General features: G+C 48.9%; 1 protein-coding gene across 5 annotated transcripts in view; it reads right to left on the bottom strand.

Annotated features, from left to right (window-relative positions):
* Positions 1-77: 77 nt before the first annotated feature.
* Positions 78-18,229, bottom strand: part of zgc:158403 (tetratricopeptide repeat protein 39A) — a 77,048-nt gene continuing 58,896 nt past the window's right edge. For 4 of the 5 annotated variants that reach the window (XM_067973059.1, XM_067973058.1, XM_067973057.1 and 1 more), the window contains 7 exons: positions 17,912-18,073; positions 16,194-16,285; positions 15,231-15,351; positions 12,791-12,902; positions 11,139-11,253; positions 4,539-4,655; positions 78-1,922 (listed from right to left, as the gene is read on the bottom strand). In XM_067973059.1, the coding sequence (XP_067829160.1) occupies positions 1,808-1,922; positions 4,539-4,655; positions 11,139-11,253; positions 12,791-12,902; positions 15,231-15,351; positions 16,194-16,285; positions 17,912-18,073 (834 nt within the window). In that variant the 3' untranslated portion in view covers positions 78-1,807. Of the gene's footprint in view, positions 1,923-4,538; positions 4,656-11,138; positions 11,254-12,790; positions 12,903-15,230; positions 15,352-16,189; positions 16,286-17,911; positions 18,074-18,229 lie in introns of those variants that run through there. The other variant, XM_067973061.1, reaches the window with a different exon arrangement.

The following is an 18,229-nucleotide window of genomic DNA, read 5'->3' as shown; positions in this document are numbered from 1 at the left end:
AGGAGATTCACTAGCCCCAGATGCAGGAACATGAAATTCTGCCCCAATGGGGATCAAACACCCAAAGGCACCCAGCGTAAAATTATATATGGTGTTTTATTTTTTAAAAATCCAGTTTGCAACTGTTGGACTCCAACGTCACGAGAGTGGAGGAGGAGTTGAGTCTTGCTCTGCTCAGATCTACAAGAGTTTCAGAGAACACTGTTATGAGGAAAAATTTAAGAAACTTGTCTGTCTCAAAAGGGAAGTATTGAGGTGAGGCTTCACCAGGTATGTAAACAGTATACGAGAGGCTCATTGTGCACGGGTTGATAGCAGTGGAGGGGGAAGACCAGGCCCGCCTCTGACGCAATTTGTTGTTGAATAACCAGCCAAAGCTCACAAACAGTAACAGAGGAACAGGACAAGGCCATTCAGCCCCTTGAGCCCCATTCAATGAGCTCCTGACTGATCTGAAATGAAGAACGGTCTTGGCCCAGTTGTTGGGAGGACGACCAATGTCGGTGATACTGTACCCCCAGCCTGCGGGCAAACCCTTGGGGAGAAGGGAAGGGAAGGGGGAGGGAAGGGAGGAGGGGAGAGGGAGGAGGGGAGAGGGGAGAGGGAGGAAGTGGGGGGAAAGGAAGGGAGGAGGGGAAGGGAGTAAGGAGGAGGGGAGAGGGAGGAAGCGAGGGGGAGGAAGGGAGAGGGAGGAAGGAAGCGGGGGGGGGGAACTTTAAAAACAAAAAGGCTGGATTCGCACAGAAACAAGGCCTTGACCTGAGCAGCAGAGTTCACTTGCAGCAGGCAGCAGTTGCTGTGTTTTCTGGCTTCATCTAAACACCGGATATCAAAAAATTCTGGAAAATTGTTTCATCTTCCAACGATTAGACAGCAAATCTTCCACCCAAACTGTCCACGCCTCGATCTCATTCATTGTCCAGAACCAAATCAGTGAGTTCACACCAGTAGAACTGATAGCATAGTAGGTACTCTTTGAACGAGCCATCCAATTAGTCCCATCCCTTGCTCTTTCCCCAGTAGTACTGATGTGGGACTCAGTTATACCACAAATTCAAAAACACAGTGAATCAATATAGTGCAACGTTCACCTCATTTGAAGGTGAACTATACAGCTTTAAAAGTGTTGAATGTAAAATAATTTTTGTGGGGGGGAGGGGAAATTCTTAACCGTCCAAATCTCCCAACACTTCAATAAACCATCTACCCACACAATCTACTTTTTACACATTCTAAATTACATCAAAGTAAACATGAAAAGAATACAGTCGTACTAAAAAGGTGACCTCTAACCCCATGCGACCTCCGCTGACAGGCCTCCATTGCTCCGACAACCAACGGGAAGGCGTGGTTTGCACCAGAAAATAGAACGGAGAGCGACCGCAAGTACAAAGCTGTTTTTCGTCTGGTCTTTCCAGCATCCGCTTTGAGGCCTGAAAGTATACAACACTTTGCATTCCATTTCTGTGATGCTTTCCCGTCTGTAACAATGATTTGTGATGGTTTGTAGGCCCAGAGAGAAAGAAAAACGGGGCCTGCAGTTCTAACGAAATATGGCAGCTGATTTATCACCATGGTAACGGTTCCCAGCTCCTTCCCTCAAATCCAAAATGGCGCAGAACAATTTTTACGCGCTGTATAAGCCTGAGACTCAGCGAGGGCAGACCAGCTCCCCGAAGCACTCAATTTCCTCATGGCGTAAAAGCTGACAGCATTTGTTTATTTCTTAAACCCCCCCCCACCCCCCCTGCTTTTTAACTTCTATTAAGTCCTCCATCGTTTTGATCTGGATTGAGTGTGTTTACATCTAGAGGGAGGTCGCTTCTAACCCGTTCTCATCCTTCTCTGCCTTCAGTTTGGACAGAGCGGCGTGTATTCGGAAAAGTGTCCTGGATTCCATGGAATAGTCCTTGTAGTTTTGTCTGAGAAGAGAGCACAGCAAAGTACGGGGATCAGAAAAGGCCTTCCAGCCCATCAAGCTCACAACAGACCAATGAACCATGTCCAGTTTGTCTGGTCATTTGGGCTTCTGTTTTAAACTCGCACCAACTTTGTCGCTCACGCGAACGCACGGAAGAATCTTCACCCTCTCCGATTCTCCCGCCACCTCTAACGAAAGACTTACAGCGCCTTTCACAACCTCAGGACGTCCCAAAGTGCTTCACAACCAATGAAGCGCCAATAATGGCCTGACCTGATTTACAGGTCTTCAAACCAGAGACGAGGACTCAGTGTAGTGCCAAAGGTGCCAGATGTAACCGGAGATTCAGGGGCTGCTTTAGGCCTCCCAGAATGCCTGGGTCATTACCAATTTATTCACTTGATACGAAATGCGTTATAACTAATGAGTTATAGTCAGGTGATTTTCTATGCAGAACAAGGTGTGAATTTTAGAAGTGAATCCTCCAGTTTTATTTTTTAATCATTTGCTCCTTTAGCACAAAGTCCAGGCTGATTCTCCCAGTGCAGTACTGAGGGAGTGCTGCACTGTCAAAGGTGCCGTCCCTCGGATAAAATATTAAACCAAGTCTAAGTCTACCCTCTCAGGTGGAGGTAAAAGATCTACCTGCTCCTGTGCATATTAAAGCTCCAAATGGCACTAAGAGCAGGGAGATCCCCCAGTGCCCTAACCAACATTGCTCTCAACCAAAAACACCTGAACTAGTTATTCATTTCACTGCTGTCGGTGGGACCTTGCTAGGGCAGAACGGCTGCTTTTTTTGCTTATTGTGCAATGCACTTCAGGCACATTTCTATGTGATAAGGCGCCACACCATACAAAGGATGTCCAGGTCTTGGACAAGGTGCAGAAGAGATTTACTAGGATGGTCCCAGGGATGAGGGACTTCAGTTATGTGGAGAGACTGGAGAAGCTGGGAATGTTCTCCTTAGAGCAGAGATTTAACAGAGGTGTTCAAAATTATGAAGGGTTTTTACAGAGTAAATAAGGAGAAACTGTTTCCATTAGCAGAAGGGTCGGTAACCAGAGGGGACAAATTTAAGGTAATTCGCTGAAGAACCAGGAGAGAGATGAGGAGACATTTTTTTTTTAAAAACACAGCGAGTTGTTATGATCTGGAACGCACTGCCTGAAAGGGCGGTGGAAGCAGATTCAATAGTAACTTTCAAAAGGGAATTGGATAAATATCTGAAAAGGAAAAATTTGCAGGGCTACAGGGAAAGAGCGGGGGAGTGGGACTAATTGAATAGCTCTTTCAAAGAGCCGGCATAGGCACAATGGGCCGAATGGCCTCCTTCTGTGCTGTAAAATTCCATACGTAAATGCAAGTATTTCTGACTTTCTTACAAAGAAGCAGCCTGGGAAATGTACCAGGGGCACTTCAGCTGTCTTGCCCAGCTCATTGCATCATTCACTTACCAGCACGGACTGGCTGAGCCGAATGGCCCATTGCTGCGTTGTAATTTCCATTATCGTTCTATGTGTGTGGTACGTTACTGATCAGTGCAGGCAGGGTGGGGACGGGACCAGTTTACGAGGTGAAAGACAGATGGGGAGAGACCGACTTGAAGCTTTTCAAATCCGTTTCAATGTCACTGGTATCACGATCCAGATTTGTTATTTTTTGAATCAGCTTTGAATGCCTTAAATTACAAAGCAAATGGGCTCTGATATGTGAACATACAGCACCATCTAGTGTCAAGTTAGCTACAATGCTGCTACTGCACCAGCCTTGGGTGGTTGGGGGTTTGGGGAGCTCAGTGCTGAATATTCCACATTTTTCCCCCTCCCCCTGAGTTTTTCCCTCACCACTCTTGCTCGTTTATGCTGCCATGGACACCAGCCTCATCCAAATGGCCATTCTTCATGCGTTCCGAGACAATGAGGATCAACAGGCCATTCAACTATGAGGACCATCGCTCATGGCCCCACCCACTTTCCAGCAGGAGTCAGCAGACGTTGCTCAAGGGCTCTGAGGCCAAAAGATGGCATCCCCAGACTGCTGCCTTCCTTGATAACCGTTTGCTCAGCGTTGACTGGTGAAAGCCGTGGCTCAGTGGGTAGCACTCTCGCCTCTAAGTCAGAAGGTCGTGGGTTCGCGTCCCGCTCCAGAGGCTTAAGCACAAAATCCAGGCTGATACCCAGTGCATTACTGAGGGAGTTCTGCATTGCCAGAGGTGCCGTTAAACTGAGGCCCCTGTCCCTCCTCCTCTTGGGAGGCCACAATTTCAATGCAAAGAGTTCTCCCCAGTGTCCTGGCCAATATTTATCCTTCAACCATTATCACTAAAAACTGATCATGGTCATTATCACATTGCTGTTTGTGGGACCTTGCTGTGCGCAAACGGACTGCCACGTTTCCTGCAACAGTGACTAAACTTCAAAAGTACTTGGTTGGCTGTAAAGTGCTTTGGGACGTCCCGAGGTCGTGAAAGGCGCTATATAAATGCAAGTCTGTCTCTCTGAAGCTGGTCCTTTCCCAATCTGTACCATACCAGGAAGTGCACTTACAAACATCACGCATTTCAAACAAAGGCCTGTGCGGGACGGGGAGCAGGACCACCAACAGATTACTCACTTTGCACGTTTCAGCCACTTAATGGCCTCTTCTTTTCTCGCTTGTTGTATAAAGAGCAGACTGAGCTCCAGAATAGCGTTTGGGATCAAGTAGTGGTCGTATTTAATTTTCTTCTCACTGTGAACAAAAGGGTTGGGAGGTTAGGACTGTCATTAGTTTCTGCAGTAGCCACATTCACGGTCGGCTCCGCGCTCGCCCCCTCTCCCCCGCGCCCGGCTCCGCTCTCGCCCCCTCCCCCCCCCTCCCCCGGCTCCGCGCTCGCCCCCCTCCCCACCGCGCCCGGCTCCGCTCTCGCCCCCTCCCCCGGCTCCGCACTCGCCCCCTCCCCCGTGCCCGCCTCCGCGCTCGCCCGCCCCTTCCCCCGCGCCCGGTTCCGCGCTCGCCCCCTTCCCCCGCGCCCGGCTCCGCGCTCGCCCCCTTCCCCCGCGCCCGCCCCTGCGCTCGCCCTCTCCCCCCGCGCCCGGCTCCGCGCTCGCCCCGTTCCCCCGCGCCCGACTCCGCTCTCGGATAAGGTCCATAATCCACTGGGACTTGGAAGAAAGCTCTGAAATTCCCTCCCTAAACCTCTCTCTCTCCTCCTTTAAGTCACTCCTTAAAACCGACCTCTTTCCCTGTCCTAATACTTGTGGATCGGTGTTGAATTTTTGTCTGATGATGTTCCTGTGAATGGCCTTGGGGCGTTTTACATACCTTAAAGGCGCTATATAAATGCAAGTTGTTGTTGATGATGATGCTGTTGCTCTGATGTCAGAGAGCATGCGGATAGCAGTCTGACGGAGGGTTACACACCGGAAGCATCGCAATCTGCTGACGCACCTGATGGGGATTTGCAGCATCCACAGCTTTTCCGCCTCCCGGCACTGCTGTCCCTCAGGCGATGGTTGGGAATGTGAACGCTCGTTCTCTGAGTGTGCAAGCGGTGTAAAGGCTTTACATTCGAGCCCGAGTACGGTCATTGCACAGCTTGAAATGCGCAGACATCACGGTAACCCCCTGATTAAGAACGTGCTGAAGCTGCTAAAGAGGGTAGGCAAGAGGGCACCGATCCACGTAAGACATGACTACGCCTTACCAGGCCCTCTGCCTCAGGCCTGGCGTCCTAGGTGGGGATCAGCCCCAGTGGTAGAGTGATCGTCTCACACTACACGGGCCGGGCCTTCTAGCTGGGAGAAGAACACTACGCACTGGGGCTGATACACCTCATAGGCCCAGCCCTCTGAGTGAGAGACCACCACTCTTAGGAGTGAATAAAGAAAGACCACTGCTTCTATAGGGGCCATCAATTTAAAACTCTCACTGAGAGTAAGGAGAGAGAGAGAGAGTAAAACAAAATTCCTTTACACAGAGGGTTGATGGATTATGTGGTGCTTTGCCACAGGGTGTGGTTGAGGCAGAGACCATTGCGTCATCTAAGGGGAAAATGGATAAATATTTGAAGCAGAGGAAGATACAGGGCTACGGGGGGAGAGCGGGACAGTGGGATTAGATTTGAATTGCTCCAGCAAAAAGCCAGCACAGACACAATGGACTGAAAGGCATCCTTCTGTGCTATCAACAAACATTGATGGTTCTACTCTACCACTGAGGCTAGAACAGCACACAGAGCCAGGCTCTGTGAATCTATAGTCTTGCCCTCTGATACTTTTGTTATTCACTCTCGGGATGTGGGCGTCGCTGGCAAGTCCGACATTTATTGCCCATCTCTGGTTGCTGTGGGAAGGTGGTGGTGCAACTCCAGACCCACAGCAATGTGGTCGATTCTTAATTGCCCTCTGAAATGGCCCAGCAAGCCACTCAGTTGTAAAACCTCGCTACGAAAAGTCATAATAAGAATAAAACCGGACGGACCACCCGGCATCGGACCACTAGGCACCGGACACGACAACGGCAAAACACCAAGCCCAGTCGACCCTGCAAGGTCCTCCTTACTAACATCTGGGGACTTGTGCCAAAATTGGGAGAGCTGTCCCACAGACTAGTCAATCAACAGCCTGACATAGCCATACTCACAGAATCATACCTTTCAGCCAATGTCCCAGACTCTTCCATCACCATCCCTGGGTATGTCCTGTCCCACCGGCAGGACAGACCCACCAGAGGTGGCGGGACAGTGATATACAGTCAGGAGGGAGTGGCCCTGGGAGTCCTCAACATTGACTCTGGACCCCATGAAATCTCATGGCATCAGGTCAAACATGGGCAAGGAAACCTCCTGCTGATTACCACCTACCGTCCTCCCTCAGCTGATGAATCAGTCCTCCTCCATGTTGAGCACCACTTGGAGGAAGCACTGAGGGTAGCAAGGGCACAAAATGTACTCTGGGTGGGGGACTTCAATGTCCATCACCAAGAGTGGCTCGGTAGCACCACTACTGACCGAGCTGGCCGAGTCCTGAAGGACATAGCTGCTAGACTGGGCCTGCGGCAGGTGGTGAGCGAACCAACACGAGGGAAAAACTTACTTGACCTCGTCCTCACCAATCTACCTGTCGCAAATGCATCTGTCCATGACAGTATTGGTAGGAGTGACCACCGCACAGTCCTCGTGGAGATGAAGTCCCATCTTCGCACGGAGGACACCATCCAACGTGTTGTGTGGCACTACCACCGTGCTAAATGGGATAGATTCAGAACAGATCTAGCAGCTCAAAACTGGGCATCCATGAGGCGCTGTGGGCCATCAGCAGCAGCAGAATTGTATTCCAGCACAATCTGTAACCTCATGGCTTGGCATATTCCTCACTCTACCATTACCAACAAGCCAGGGGATCAACCCTGGTTCAACGAGGAGTGTGGAAGAGCATGCCAGGAGCAGCATCAGGCGTACCTAAAAATGAGGTGCCAACCTGGTGAAGCTACAACTCAGGACTACATGCATGCTAACCAGCGGAAGCAACATGCTATAGACAGAGCTAAGCGATTCCACAACCAACGGATCAGATCAAAGCTCTGCAGTCCTGCCACATCCAGTCGTGAATGGTGGTGGACAATTAAACAACTAACGGGAGGAGGAGGCTCTGCAAACATCCCCATCCTCAATGATGGCGGAGTCCAACACGCGAGTGCAAAAGACAAAGCTGAAGCGTTTGTAACCATCTTCAGCCAGCAGTGCTGAGTGGATGATCCATTTCAGCCTCCTCCCGATATCCCCACCATCACGGAAGCCAGTCTTCGGCCAATTCGATTCACTCCACGTGATATCAAGAAACGGCTGAGTGCACTGGATACAGCAAAGGCTATGGGCCCCGACAACATCCCAGCTGTAGTGCTGAAGACTTGTGCTCCAGAACTAGCTGCGCCTCTAGCCAAGCTGTTCCAGTACAGCTACAACACTGGCATCTACCCAACAATGTGGAAAATTGCCCAGGTATGTCCTGTCCACAAAAAGCAGGACAAATCCAATCCGGCCAATTACCGCCCCATCAGTCTACTCTCAATCATCAGCAAAGTGATGGAAGGTGTCGTCGACAGTGCTATCAAGCGGCACTTACTCACCAATAACCTGCTCACAAATGCTCAGTTTGGGTTCCGCCAGGACCACTCGGCTCCAGACCTCATTACAGCCTTGATCCAAACATGGACAAAAGAGCTGAATTCCAGAGGTGAGGTGAGAGTGACTGCCCTTGACATCAAGGCAGCATTTGACCGAGTGTGGCACCAAGGAGCCCTAGTAAAATTGAAGTCAATGGGAATCAGGGGGAAAACTCTCCAGTGGCTGGAGTCATACCTAGCACAAAGGAAGATGGTAGTGGTTGTTGGAGGCCAATCATCTCGGCCCCAGGACATTGCTGCAGGAGTTCCTCAGGGCAGTGTCTTAGGCCCAACCTCTTCAGCTGCTTCATCAATGACCTTCCCTCCATCATAAGGTCAGAAATGGGGATGTTCGCTGATGACTGCACAGCGTTCAGTTCCATTCGCAACCCCTCAGATAATGAAGCAGTCCGAGCCTGCATGCAGCAAGACCTGGACAACATCCAGGCTTGGGCTCATAAGTGGCAAGTAACATTCGCGCCAGATAAGTGCCAGGCAATGACCATCTCCAACAAGAGAGAGTCTAACCACCTCCCCTTGACATTCAATGGCATTACCATCGCCGAATCCCCCACCATCAACATCCTGGGGGTCACCATTGACCAGAAACTTAACTGGACCAACCATATAAATACTGTGGCTACGAGAGCAGGTCAGAGGCTGGGTATTCTGCGGTGAGTGACTCACCTCCTGACTCCCCAAAGCCTTTCCACCATCTACAAGGCACAAGTCAGGAGTGTGATGGAATACTCTCCACTTGCTTGGACGAGTGCAGCTCCAACAACACTCAAGAAGCTCGACACCATCCAAGATAAAGCAGCCCGCTTGACTGGCACCCCATCCACCACCCTAAACATTCACTCCCTTCACCACCGGCGCACTGTGGCTGCAGTGTGTACCATCCACAGGATGCACTGCAGCAACTCGCCAAGGCTTCTTCGACAGCACCTCCCAAACCCGCGACCTCTACCACCTAGAAGGACAAGATCAGCAGGCACATGGGAACAACACCACCTGCACGTTCCCCTCCAAGTCACACACCATCCCGACTTGGAAATATATCGCCGTTCCTTCATCGTCGCTGGGTCAAAATCCTGGAACTCCCTTCCTAACAGCACTGTCACCACACGGACTGCAGCGGTTCAAGAAGGCGGCTCACCACCACCTTCTCGAGGGCAATTAGGGATGGGCAATAAATGCTGGCCTCGCCAGCGACGCCCACATCCCATGAACGAATAAAAAAAAAGTTAAGAGTCAACCACGTTGGTGTGGGACTGGAGTCACATATAGGCCCAGACCAGGTAAGGATGGCAGGTTTCCTTCCTTTAAAGGGCATTGGTGAACCAGTTGGGTTTTTACGAACATCCGACAGCTTCACAGTCACTTTTACTGATTTCCAGATCTTATTTCTCAGCTGAATTCAAATTCTCGTGACTGCAATAGTGGGATTTGAACTCTGTCTTCTAGATTACTAGTCCAGTAACATAATCACTGCACACGCTGTGAATGTGTGCAGAATATGGACACGTTCTGATCTGGTGATCTGGAATGGGTTTTTATGGTCCGCTTGTCTTTCTTTGCCCCTCTTCGAGCCTTCTTGTGTTGCAGAGCATTGCTCAGCTCAATGTCCAGGCAAACGCCCTGCTCCAAGGCCTGTAGCAGTAGCGCTCTGCAGCCGGCCATCAACACTTGCACAGGAGTAGCCTGGAATGGACTGTCCCCAACTTTTCCCCAATTCTGTAGGAAGCCCACTTGGCTTCTCAGGAACACAGGATGTACAAAAACATCGGAGAGGAACTGTACTTGGAGTCTTACCAAAGCCCCACAGAGTGACTCCCAGATCCTAACTCTGACAGGGCCCAAAATATCACATTTTTTTTCCTCTGCCGAAGGACATATTTAGGACTTTTTTAAAAATTAATTCTGGGGACGTGGGTGTCGCAGGCAAGGCCGGCATTTATTGCCCATTCCTGGTTGCCCCTTGAGAAGGTGGTGGTGAGCCGCCTTCTTGAACCACTGCAGTCCGTGTGGTGAAAGTGCTCCCACGGTGCTGTCAGGTCAAAATCCTGGACCTCCCGACCTGTCGATGAAGGGACGGTGATATATGTCCATGTCAGGATGGTGTGTGACATGGAGGGGAACGTGGAGGTGGTGTTGTTCCCACGTGCCTGCTGCCCTTGTCCTTCTAGGTGGTAGAGGTCGTGGGTTTGGGAGGTGCTGTCGAAGAAGCCTTGGCGAGTTGCTGCAGTGCATCCTGTGGATGGTTTGCTCCGGTGATGGAGGGAGTGGATGTTTAAGCCAACGAAAGGGGTACTGATCCAGGACAAGGATCTACTCAATCTCGAAACCGGAGTTTTTCACCCATCTTGTTGTTGCCCATGGAGCTCCAACAGTCGGACGCACGAGTTAAATCAAGTGTAAGACACACTTTCAGTAAGACAGCTGCTCCACCACTTCCAGTGCCCTAGTTTCCATTCTGCATCCTTTCCCCTGCACAGGGGAAGCTGCGGACGATAACTAGCTAGGAACTGCAAGCTCAAAACCACATTGTCTGACGCCAGGATCTGTCAGCGACTATCTGGAGCTGGGAGTGAGAGGCTGCTCCCTAGTTGCTTAGTTTGGTGATTTGTTTTACAACAACTTGCATTTATATAGCGCCTTTAACATCCCAAGGCGCTTCACAGGAGCGTAAATCAGACAAAATATGACAACGAGCCACATAAGGAAGTATTAGGACAGGTGACCAAAAACTTAGTCAAAGAGGTAGTTTTTAAGGAGGAGAGAGAGGTAGAGAGGGAATTCCAGAGCTTAGAGTCTAGGCCGCTGAAGGCACGGCCGCCAATGGTGGGATGAAGGAAATCGGCAAGAGGCCAGAATTGGAGGAACGCAGAGATCTCAGAGGGTTGTAAGGCTGGAGGAGGTTAGCGAGATAGGGAGGGGCGAGGCTATGGAGGGATTTGAACGCAAGGATGAGATTTTTTTTATACGAGGCGTTGCCGGACCGGGATTCGGTCACGAAGGCAGTGGCCGAGCCTTTGCCTGGTGAGGTGATGCCATGGTGGTACTTACTTCTGGTATATGTAAACGAAGCAATGCTCAGCTTCCAAGATGTTGCCCAAATGCCTCAAGCACAAGCCTTTCAACAGCTTAACCACACATCTGTCATCAGCCAGGTATTCATTAGCTGAGGAGAAGGGACAGAGAATTAGTCCAGCACTGTAGCGAAGGTACCGCACCCTCACAGCGTTTACCACAGGTATGGGAACTGGACAACGTCCGGTCATGCTGCTCTGAGCCGACCATACGGTGGCCACTCCGGAGGCTGTGTCGCTGGGGTACGGTTTAGTCGACGCTAGTCGTCCCCCAGGACTGCAGCCGAGTGGCCATTTATTTTAAATATGCGAAACCAGACAGCGTCAGCAGACTGGAAAGTGCCCAGGAACAGGAGTAGGCAATTCAGCCTGTCACACCTGCTCCGGCATTTTGTTTACAGTGTCAGCCGTGGCTCAGTGGGCAGCACTCTCGCCTCTGAGTCAGAAGGTTGTGGGTTCGAGCCCCACTCCAGAGACTTGAGCACACTCGATCGACACTCCCAGTACAGTATTGAGGGAGTGCTGCACTGTCGGAGGTGCCGTTTTTCGGATGAGACGCTAAATCAAAGCCCCGTCTACCCTTTCAGGTGGACGTAAAAGATCCCATGACATTGTTTTGAAGAAGAGCAAGAGGGTCTTGCTTTCTAACCCCAATTCCTCAGCCATCGATCTTAACAACCTCACTTCCCAAGGCAATATCTATCTCCCTTAGTTGGCTTTGTATTCTGGGGCAATGTTCTACCATTCTTTTGTGTGAAGACGTTTGCTAGTCATTGGCTAAGCTTAAATTTTAAGACTATGGGGAGAAATTCGACTTGTAATAAAAACATCTCTTTGCTGAAATGATTTTCTTAATATAACATGGGGCTCAGTTTCCTCCTTCTCCCACTCTCCCCGGGTCACACACTCTTCCACTGCCAAGAGTTAAGGTAATGAACTCTGCTCCACACCTTTGGCTATTGTTGCTACTTAGCGCACCAGTAGGAGGGCCCGGGATAACTCACCTTCTGGATTTCCCTTCTCTATAGAACCCCACAGACACACCTCTCTCAGAGGAGAGAGCGGAGATTGGGGAGGGGGAAAAGGGAAGGAAATCTGACCCGATGGAGACACGTGGCACGAAACCCAAATTTGACCAGACTGTGGCGCCGGCTGCCAGCGAGACAGTCCTAACTACAAAATGATGGCGATCTCAGATTGACTGAGTTGGTGGCACGGTCACTCCTAATGTCAGAAGATTATGAGTTCGAACCCTATTCCTGGACCCGAGCCTGGTAATTCAGTACCGAGGGAATAGCAGTACTGTTGACATTCCATCTGAAAGACGGGCCTGCAACGCAAGACCACTTCGGCCCCATGACAATATTTGAAGAGTAGAGAACTCTCCCGGTGTCCTGGCCAACATTCCTCCCTCGACCAACACCACCAAGAACAGATTAACTTGGCGTTCATCTCATTTGCTGTTGGTGGGATCTTGCTGTGCGCAACTTGGCTGCTGTGTTTGCCTACATAGCAGTAAGGGCACTTTAAAGCAATTCATTAAATGTAAAGCACTTTGGGGCATCTTGGAGAGACATGGCAAGGCGCTAAATGTAGGCTCTTTGCGATTAGAGGCCAGTCCGTACATACGTGCTGCCTGCTCCAGCGCTGCCTCGGCTTCACTGATCGTTCTCAGCATTTCTTCCGTCAGCCCCCGCTGTTTGCCGATGACCGCGAAGCCATTCCACATGTACATCATCTCCTGTTGGAACGAGAGAGAGATGGGGGGGGGGGGGGGGTGGGGGGAGAGAATCCACTGTCAGTTTCTAAGAGGCTTGCAGTCCTCTGTGCGCTACAAATAGCACACAGAGATTAACCATAAGAACATAAGAAATAGGAGCAGGAGTAGGCCATTCGGCCCCTCGATCCTGCTCCGCCATTCAATAAGGTCATGGCTGATCTGCTGCCTCAACTCCACTTTCCCAACCAATCCCCATATCCTTGATTCCCTTAGTGTCCAAAAATCTACCGATCTCAGTCTTGAATGTACTCAACGACTGAGCATCCACAGCCCTCAGGGATAGAGAATTCCAAAGATTCAGAACCCTCTGAGTGAAGAAACTTTCCTCATCTCAGTCCTAAATGGGCGACCCTTTATCCTGAGACTATGACCCCTAGTTCTGGACTCTCCAGCCAGGGGAAACAGCCTCTCAGCATCTACCCTGTCAAGCCTTCTAAGAATTTTATACGTTTCAATGAGATCGCCTCTCATTCTTCTAAACTCCAGAGAGTATCGGCCCATTCTACTCAATCTCTCCTCATAGGACAACCCTCTCATCCCAGGAATCAATCCAGTTGCATCGTCTCCAACCAGTCGCTGCCAACCTCCTGTTAATGTTGTTTTGGCGCAAACGTTAACCCATTTGCAAGGAAAGGGTTAATCAGATTGTCCTGACGTCTGCTACTGTTATAATGCTGTTGTTTTCTCTTTATATTTTAGTAATAATAACCTTGAGTTTTTGCCAGTTCAATGAAGAAGCAAAAGTCAATTTAGATGCAGTGAGCACTGAACTGTTGATTTTAGACGGACCTTAAAGCAATGGTTAGTTTAGACAACAAACCTAATTTAAAAACCTTCCAGAGAACTTTAATCAGTTGATAACAAATTATTTCTGCAGACAGATACTTCTGCGAATATATCATCCTTTTCAGAAGCAGGAGACTGCTATGGAGTGGTACTGCTTTATATTTAGAAGTTTCACTTGATAGTTTCACTCTTGTTGCGATACTATCGATAACAAAGTAGGACGGTTGTACCAGTCTACGGAAAAAGGAACTTGTTAAAACTACAATTATTGGTATGGGACGAGGGAAGCAGCTCATTAGAATTCACCTTACATGGAGTTGTATTCAGTAATGCAGAAACGTGTCACGTAAAAGGGGTGAGAAAAAGGTATAAAAAGTGGGTATTGGAACAAATACTCGGGATTCGATTAGGACCAGCAGCACATATCCTGAACTCGTACGGTTTGATCATAAATACGGCTTCATTAAAAGTATGTTTTACTGTATACTTAATAAACCTGTGACATCTGACATTCAATGTTGCAAAGCCTATTGATTTTGAGCAGTAAATTATAGGCAAGAATAATTTAGATGCTGAGAGGCTGTTTCCTCTGGCTGGAGAATCTAGAACTAGGGGTCATAGTCTCAAGATAAGGGGTCAGCCATTTAGGACCGAGATGAGGGAAAATTTCTTCGCTCAGAGGGTTGTGAATCTTTGGAATTCTCTACCCCAGAGGGCTGTGGATGCTCAGTCGTTGAGTATATTCAAGACTGAGATCGATAGGTTTTTGGACTCGAAGGGAATCAAGGGATTATGGGGATAGGGTGGGAAAGTGGAGTTGAGGTCGAAGACCAGCCACGACCTTATTGAATGGTGGAGCAGGCTCGAGGGGCCGTATGGCCTAGTCCTGCTCCTATTTCTTATGTTCTTAACATATACATTTACCCCTCCTCTAATGCATTTATTTTAAATCCCACTGATGGAATCTTAAACGCCCACTGGAAGAGACACACAAGAGCTCAGCTTGGCATCGCGACCAAAGTTCAGCACCTCCGACAGTGCAGCACACCCTCAGTGCGGCACTGAAGGGTCAGGCTACATCATGAACCCATCTCAGGTTCCTGGTGTTCTAACCCACAGCTGAGATACCACCGACTGAATCAAGTTGACACACACAATCTTCCTCTCCCCCCCCATATCCTCACTCTGTTGGAATGAAGGCTCACCACATTGTCTCTCACTCGTTAGCTCCTATGAAACGTCTCACCTCTCTCAGTCTTTCCTTCCTCATACAATCTAAAGTTTTAAAGCCCAATCTAAGGCCTCACCTAAACACTATTTCCTTGCCTATCGTGTTTTTTTTCCCTCTCTTGCTCTTTTCAATTTGGATGGTGTTCTTGCACTCTGGGCGTTGGTCTCTCACCGATGTCCCTCTGTTAAAAAGGGTGATCTACTTCTACGCAGACCTCCTCATTTAGGCTGTACTCGCTGTCGGGTTTGGGAGGGTTTCAGTGTGGAACTCACCAGGGCCGGCACTGGCAGCCTCACAGCATCACTGGACTTGTACCTCCTGGCTTTTCTTATGGCAAACTTTTCGGTGGGAGGGGACTTTCCAGCAATCTTCTGCTTCAGGAGGGGGACTTGTCTGCAAGAGAAAAAAAAAGTTAGATGGGGTCTCAAAAAAAAAAAAATCTCTCCACATCCTGGGGTAACGAATGTGTCTGCCGTTTATACAGACAGATTAATAGCAAACTACATTGAGGCCTGCGAGTTGTAGACTTGGATCTTTTATTCTATACTTTCTACAATCACTGGTTTTAACCCTGGTTATAGGAAGAACTACATGAGAAATGACCAGGGTCCATCGAGTTCGCTTTCCACCATCCTGGAACTCGCATGATACAACGATAATGGAGTTGTTGACTAATCATAGCAATCAATCTCCTTCAATTAGTCTACAACAGACCCGGATATGACACAAGAAAACGATGGAGAGCTTTGGAACCATAGGTCCAAAGTCACCTGATCCTCCCAAGCGTTGCTACACTTACCAGATGTCATAACTCAAATTACTCACATACTGTATCCCAAAATGTTATTTCCTGAAAGAAATCTATCTAATTTATCTTATGTATTTAAGCAAAGCAAGTTGACTGCCCAAGTGCAACAAGATAGAACGTTAATATTACTTTAAGAGTGATCTATCAGACATTACACCTGGTACCGATGCTAATGTCACATCCATTCAGTCTATCAAACCATGCCTTGGGTTGAGTCACTCTGCATATTTTTCCAAGGAGCAGGAGCTGGATCTGAACCCATGGTGAAAAACTTACCTGGATCAACCTCGTCAATTCTCCAACAATCTTCAAAATTTACAAAGCACAACAGGCAGAGGCACATTTGTGGCTCCGCATGTATGTGGGGGACTGAAAAATGGCAAGAGGAAATCATTCTCTGTAAGTGGGGTGGGAGGAGATGACCTACCTGAACAGTTCTACTTCATTGTCTCCAAAGGGTTTTGATTCATCTGCAGGTAACATGCTCAGATACGCTGCTTTCATATAGACGTACATGGCCTGAAGGACAACAGAAGAAACCACCGTAACTAGTTGAATGCAATTCACTATATGAGAAGTCTTCCTGGGCCTTTGAGAGATGCGATAAGCCGTTAAATAAACAGCTATATAAATGTGGGTTCCTCTTTTATTCCTTCTTCTCATCATAAATGAGGCCTCAAACTAATTTTGCTCTGTAAAGATGCTTCTAGAAGGTCCTTTGATTCTGAGTGGCATGTTGGATATGTAAACATTGTAAACAGAAAAAAAAACTTAAAACCATGCAGATAAAATTAAGAGTTATCTGCTCCGCTTGCATCCTTGACTCAGTGGGTAGCACTCTCGTGTCTCACTCAGAAGGTCATGGGTTCAGCCCCACTCTAAGACTGAAGTACATAATCCAGTGCAGTACTGAGGGGGTGCTGCATTGTCGGAGATGCCGTCTTTCAGATGAAGCTTTAAACCGAGGCCCCGTCTGCCCTCCCAGCTGGATGCAAGAGATCCCATGACACTATTTCAAAGAAGAGATGGGACGTTCTGCTGGTGTCTTGGCCAATATTTATCCCTTAACCAATGCAGATTATCTGCTCATTGATCTGATCTTGGTGTGCAAATTGTCTGCCCTATTTACAGACATTACAACAGTGACTACACTTCAAAAGCATGCAATTAGCTGTGAAGCACTTTTGGACAAACTGTAATGCAATTTCTTTCCTTCCCTACAGCGCAAGAATTTCAATTAATCCCTATCACTCACAATTTTCTCCCCTTCCCTCTCCTGAAGGCACCGGCTGTTGTTAAGCACGGCTCCACAGTAGCTCATTTGGGTGCCCATTCTTCATGTGCGAGACTGGATAGTGAGCACCAGCGAGCTACTTCCCTGGTTGCAGGATGGTGACGGAGCCAGAATTTAGTGCTGGACTGTCTGGCTCCTTGCCACACTCTCCAGCAACTGTCCGCAGGGAACACTTCGGAGCGGCAGAGCTATCCCAGCTTCCCTGCAGTTACGAGGGCCCCTTTTGAAGTAGAATGATTCTTCCAGCTTTCTCCTCCTTTTCCCGTGGGCAAGTGTCTGGCTTCAAATTGAGAACAGCTCACGTTGCATAGAATTACATAGAATTTATAGCAGAGAAACTGGCCATTCGGCCCAGCTGGTCTATGCCGGTGTTTATGCTCCACACTAGCCTCCCCCCACCCTACTTCATCTCACCCTATCAGCATAACCTTCTATTCCTTTCTCCCTCATGTGTTTATCCAGCTTCCCCTTAAATGCGTCTATGCTATTTGCCTCAACTACTCCATGTGGTAGTGAGTTCCATGTTCTCACCACTCTCTGGGTAAAGAAGCTTCTCCTGAATTCCTTAGTGGATTTATTAGTGACTATCTTATATTTATGTCCTCTAGTTTCGGACTCCCCTCAAAAACGGAAACACCTTCCCGACATCTACCCTATCAAACCCCATCATAATTTTAAAGACCTCTAATAGGTCACCCCCTCATTGAAATCGGCAGCTCACCGTGTGGGGGAGTCTCAGCTGCTGAACCTGCGTCCCACCATTCTGTGGTGTGAGGGTGCGCAGCATTCTCGAGGGCAGCACTTAACAAAAACCGTGCCCCTCACCACTCCAGCGTTAGGTGGTTCCTCACCTTGGACCAGCGGTTCTCTTTGCTGAGGAGGTCTGCGTAGAAGTAGGCCACCTTCCACACCTGCTTGTAGGTGAAGCACCACATCAGCTCCCAGTAGCACATGTGGTGGAACTGCTTCCAGGCTTGTTGGGCAGCACACCCTTCCTCAAACCTTCGGATTGCCTGCATGAAACACACGTCCCGGTAGAACTTACTGCACCAAACAGTGTCCCCTGGGTTTAAGTGGGTTGAAATCGCGCTGCGTGATATTGGTGACAGACATGTCAACGTGTCCATATGAAATTCCTCTGTCCACTGCTTTAACAATGGTGCTAACCC

This window comes from Heptranchias perlo, chromosome 37, assembly GCF_035084215.1.
Source record: "Heptranchias perlo isolate sHepPer1 chromosome 37, sHepPer1.hap1, whole genome shotgun sequence".
Taxonomy (NCBI): domain Eukaryota; kingdom Metazoa; phylum Chordata; class Chondrichthyes; order Hexanchiformes; family Hexanchidae; genus Heptranchias; species Heptranchias perlo.
This window is presented reverse-complemented; position numbering and strand designations above follow the sequence as displayed.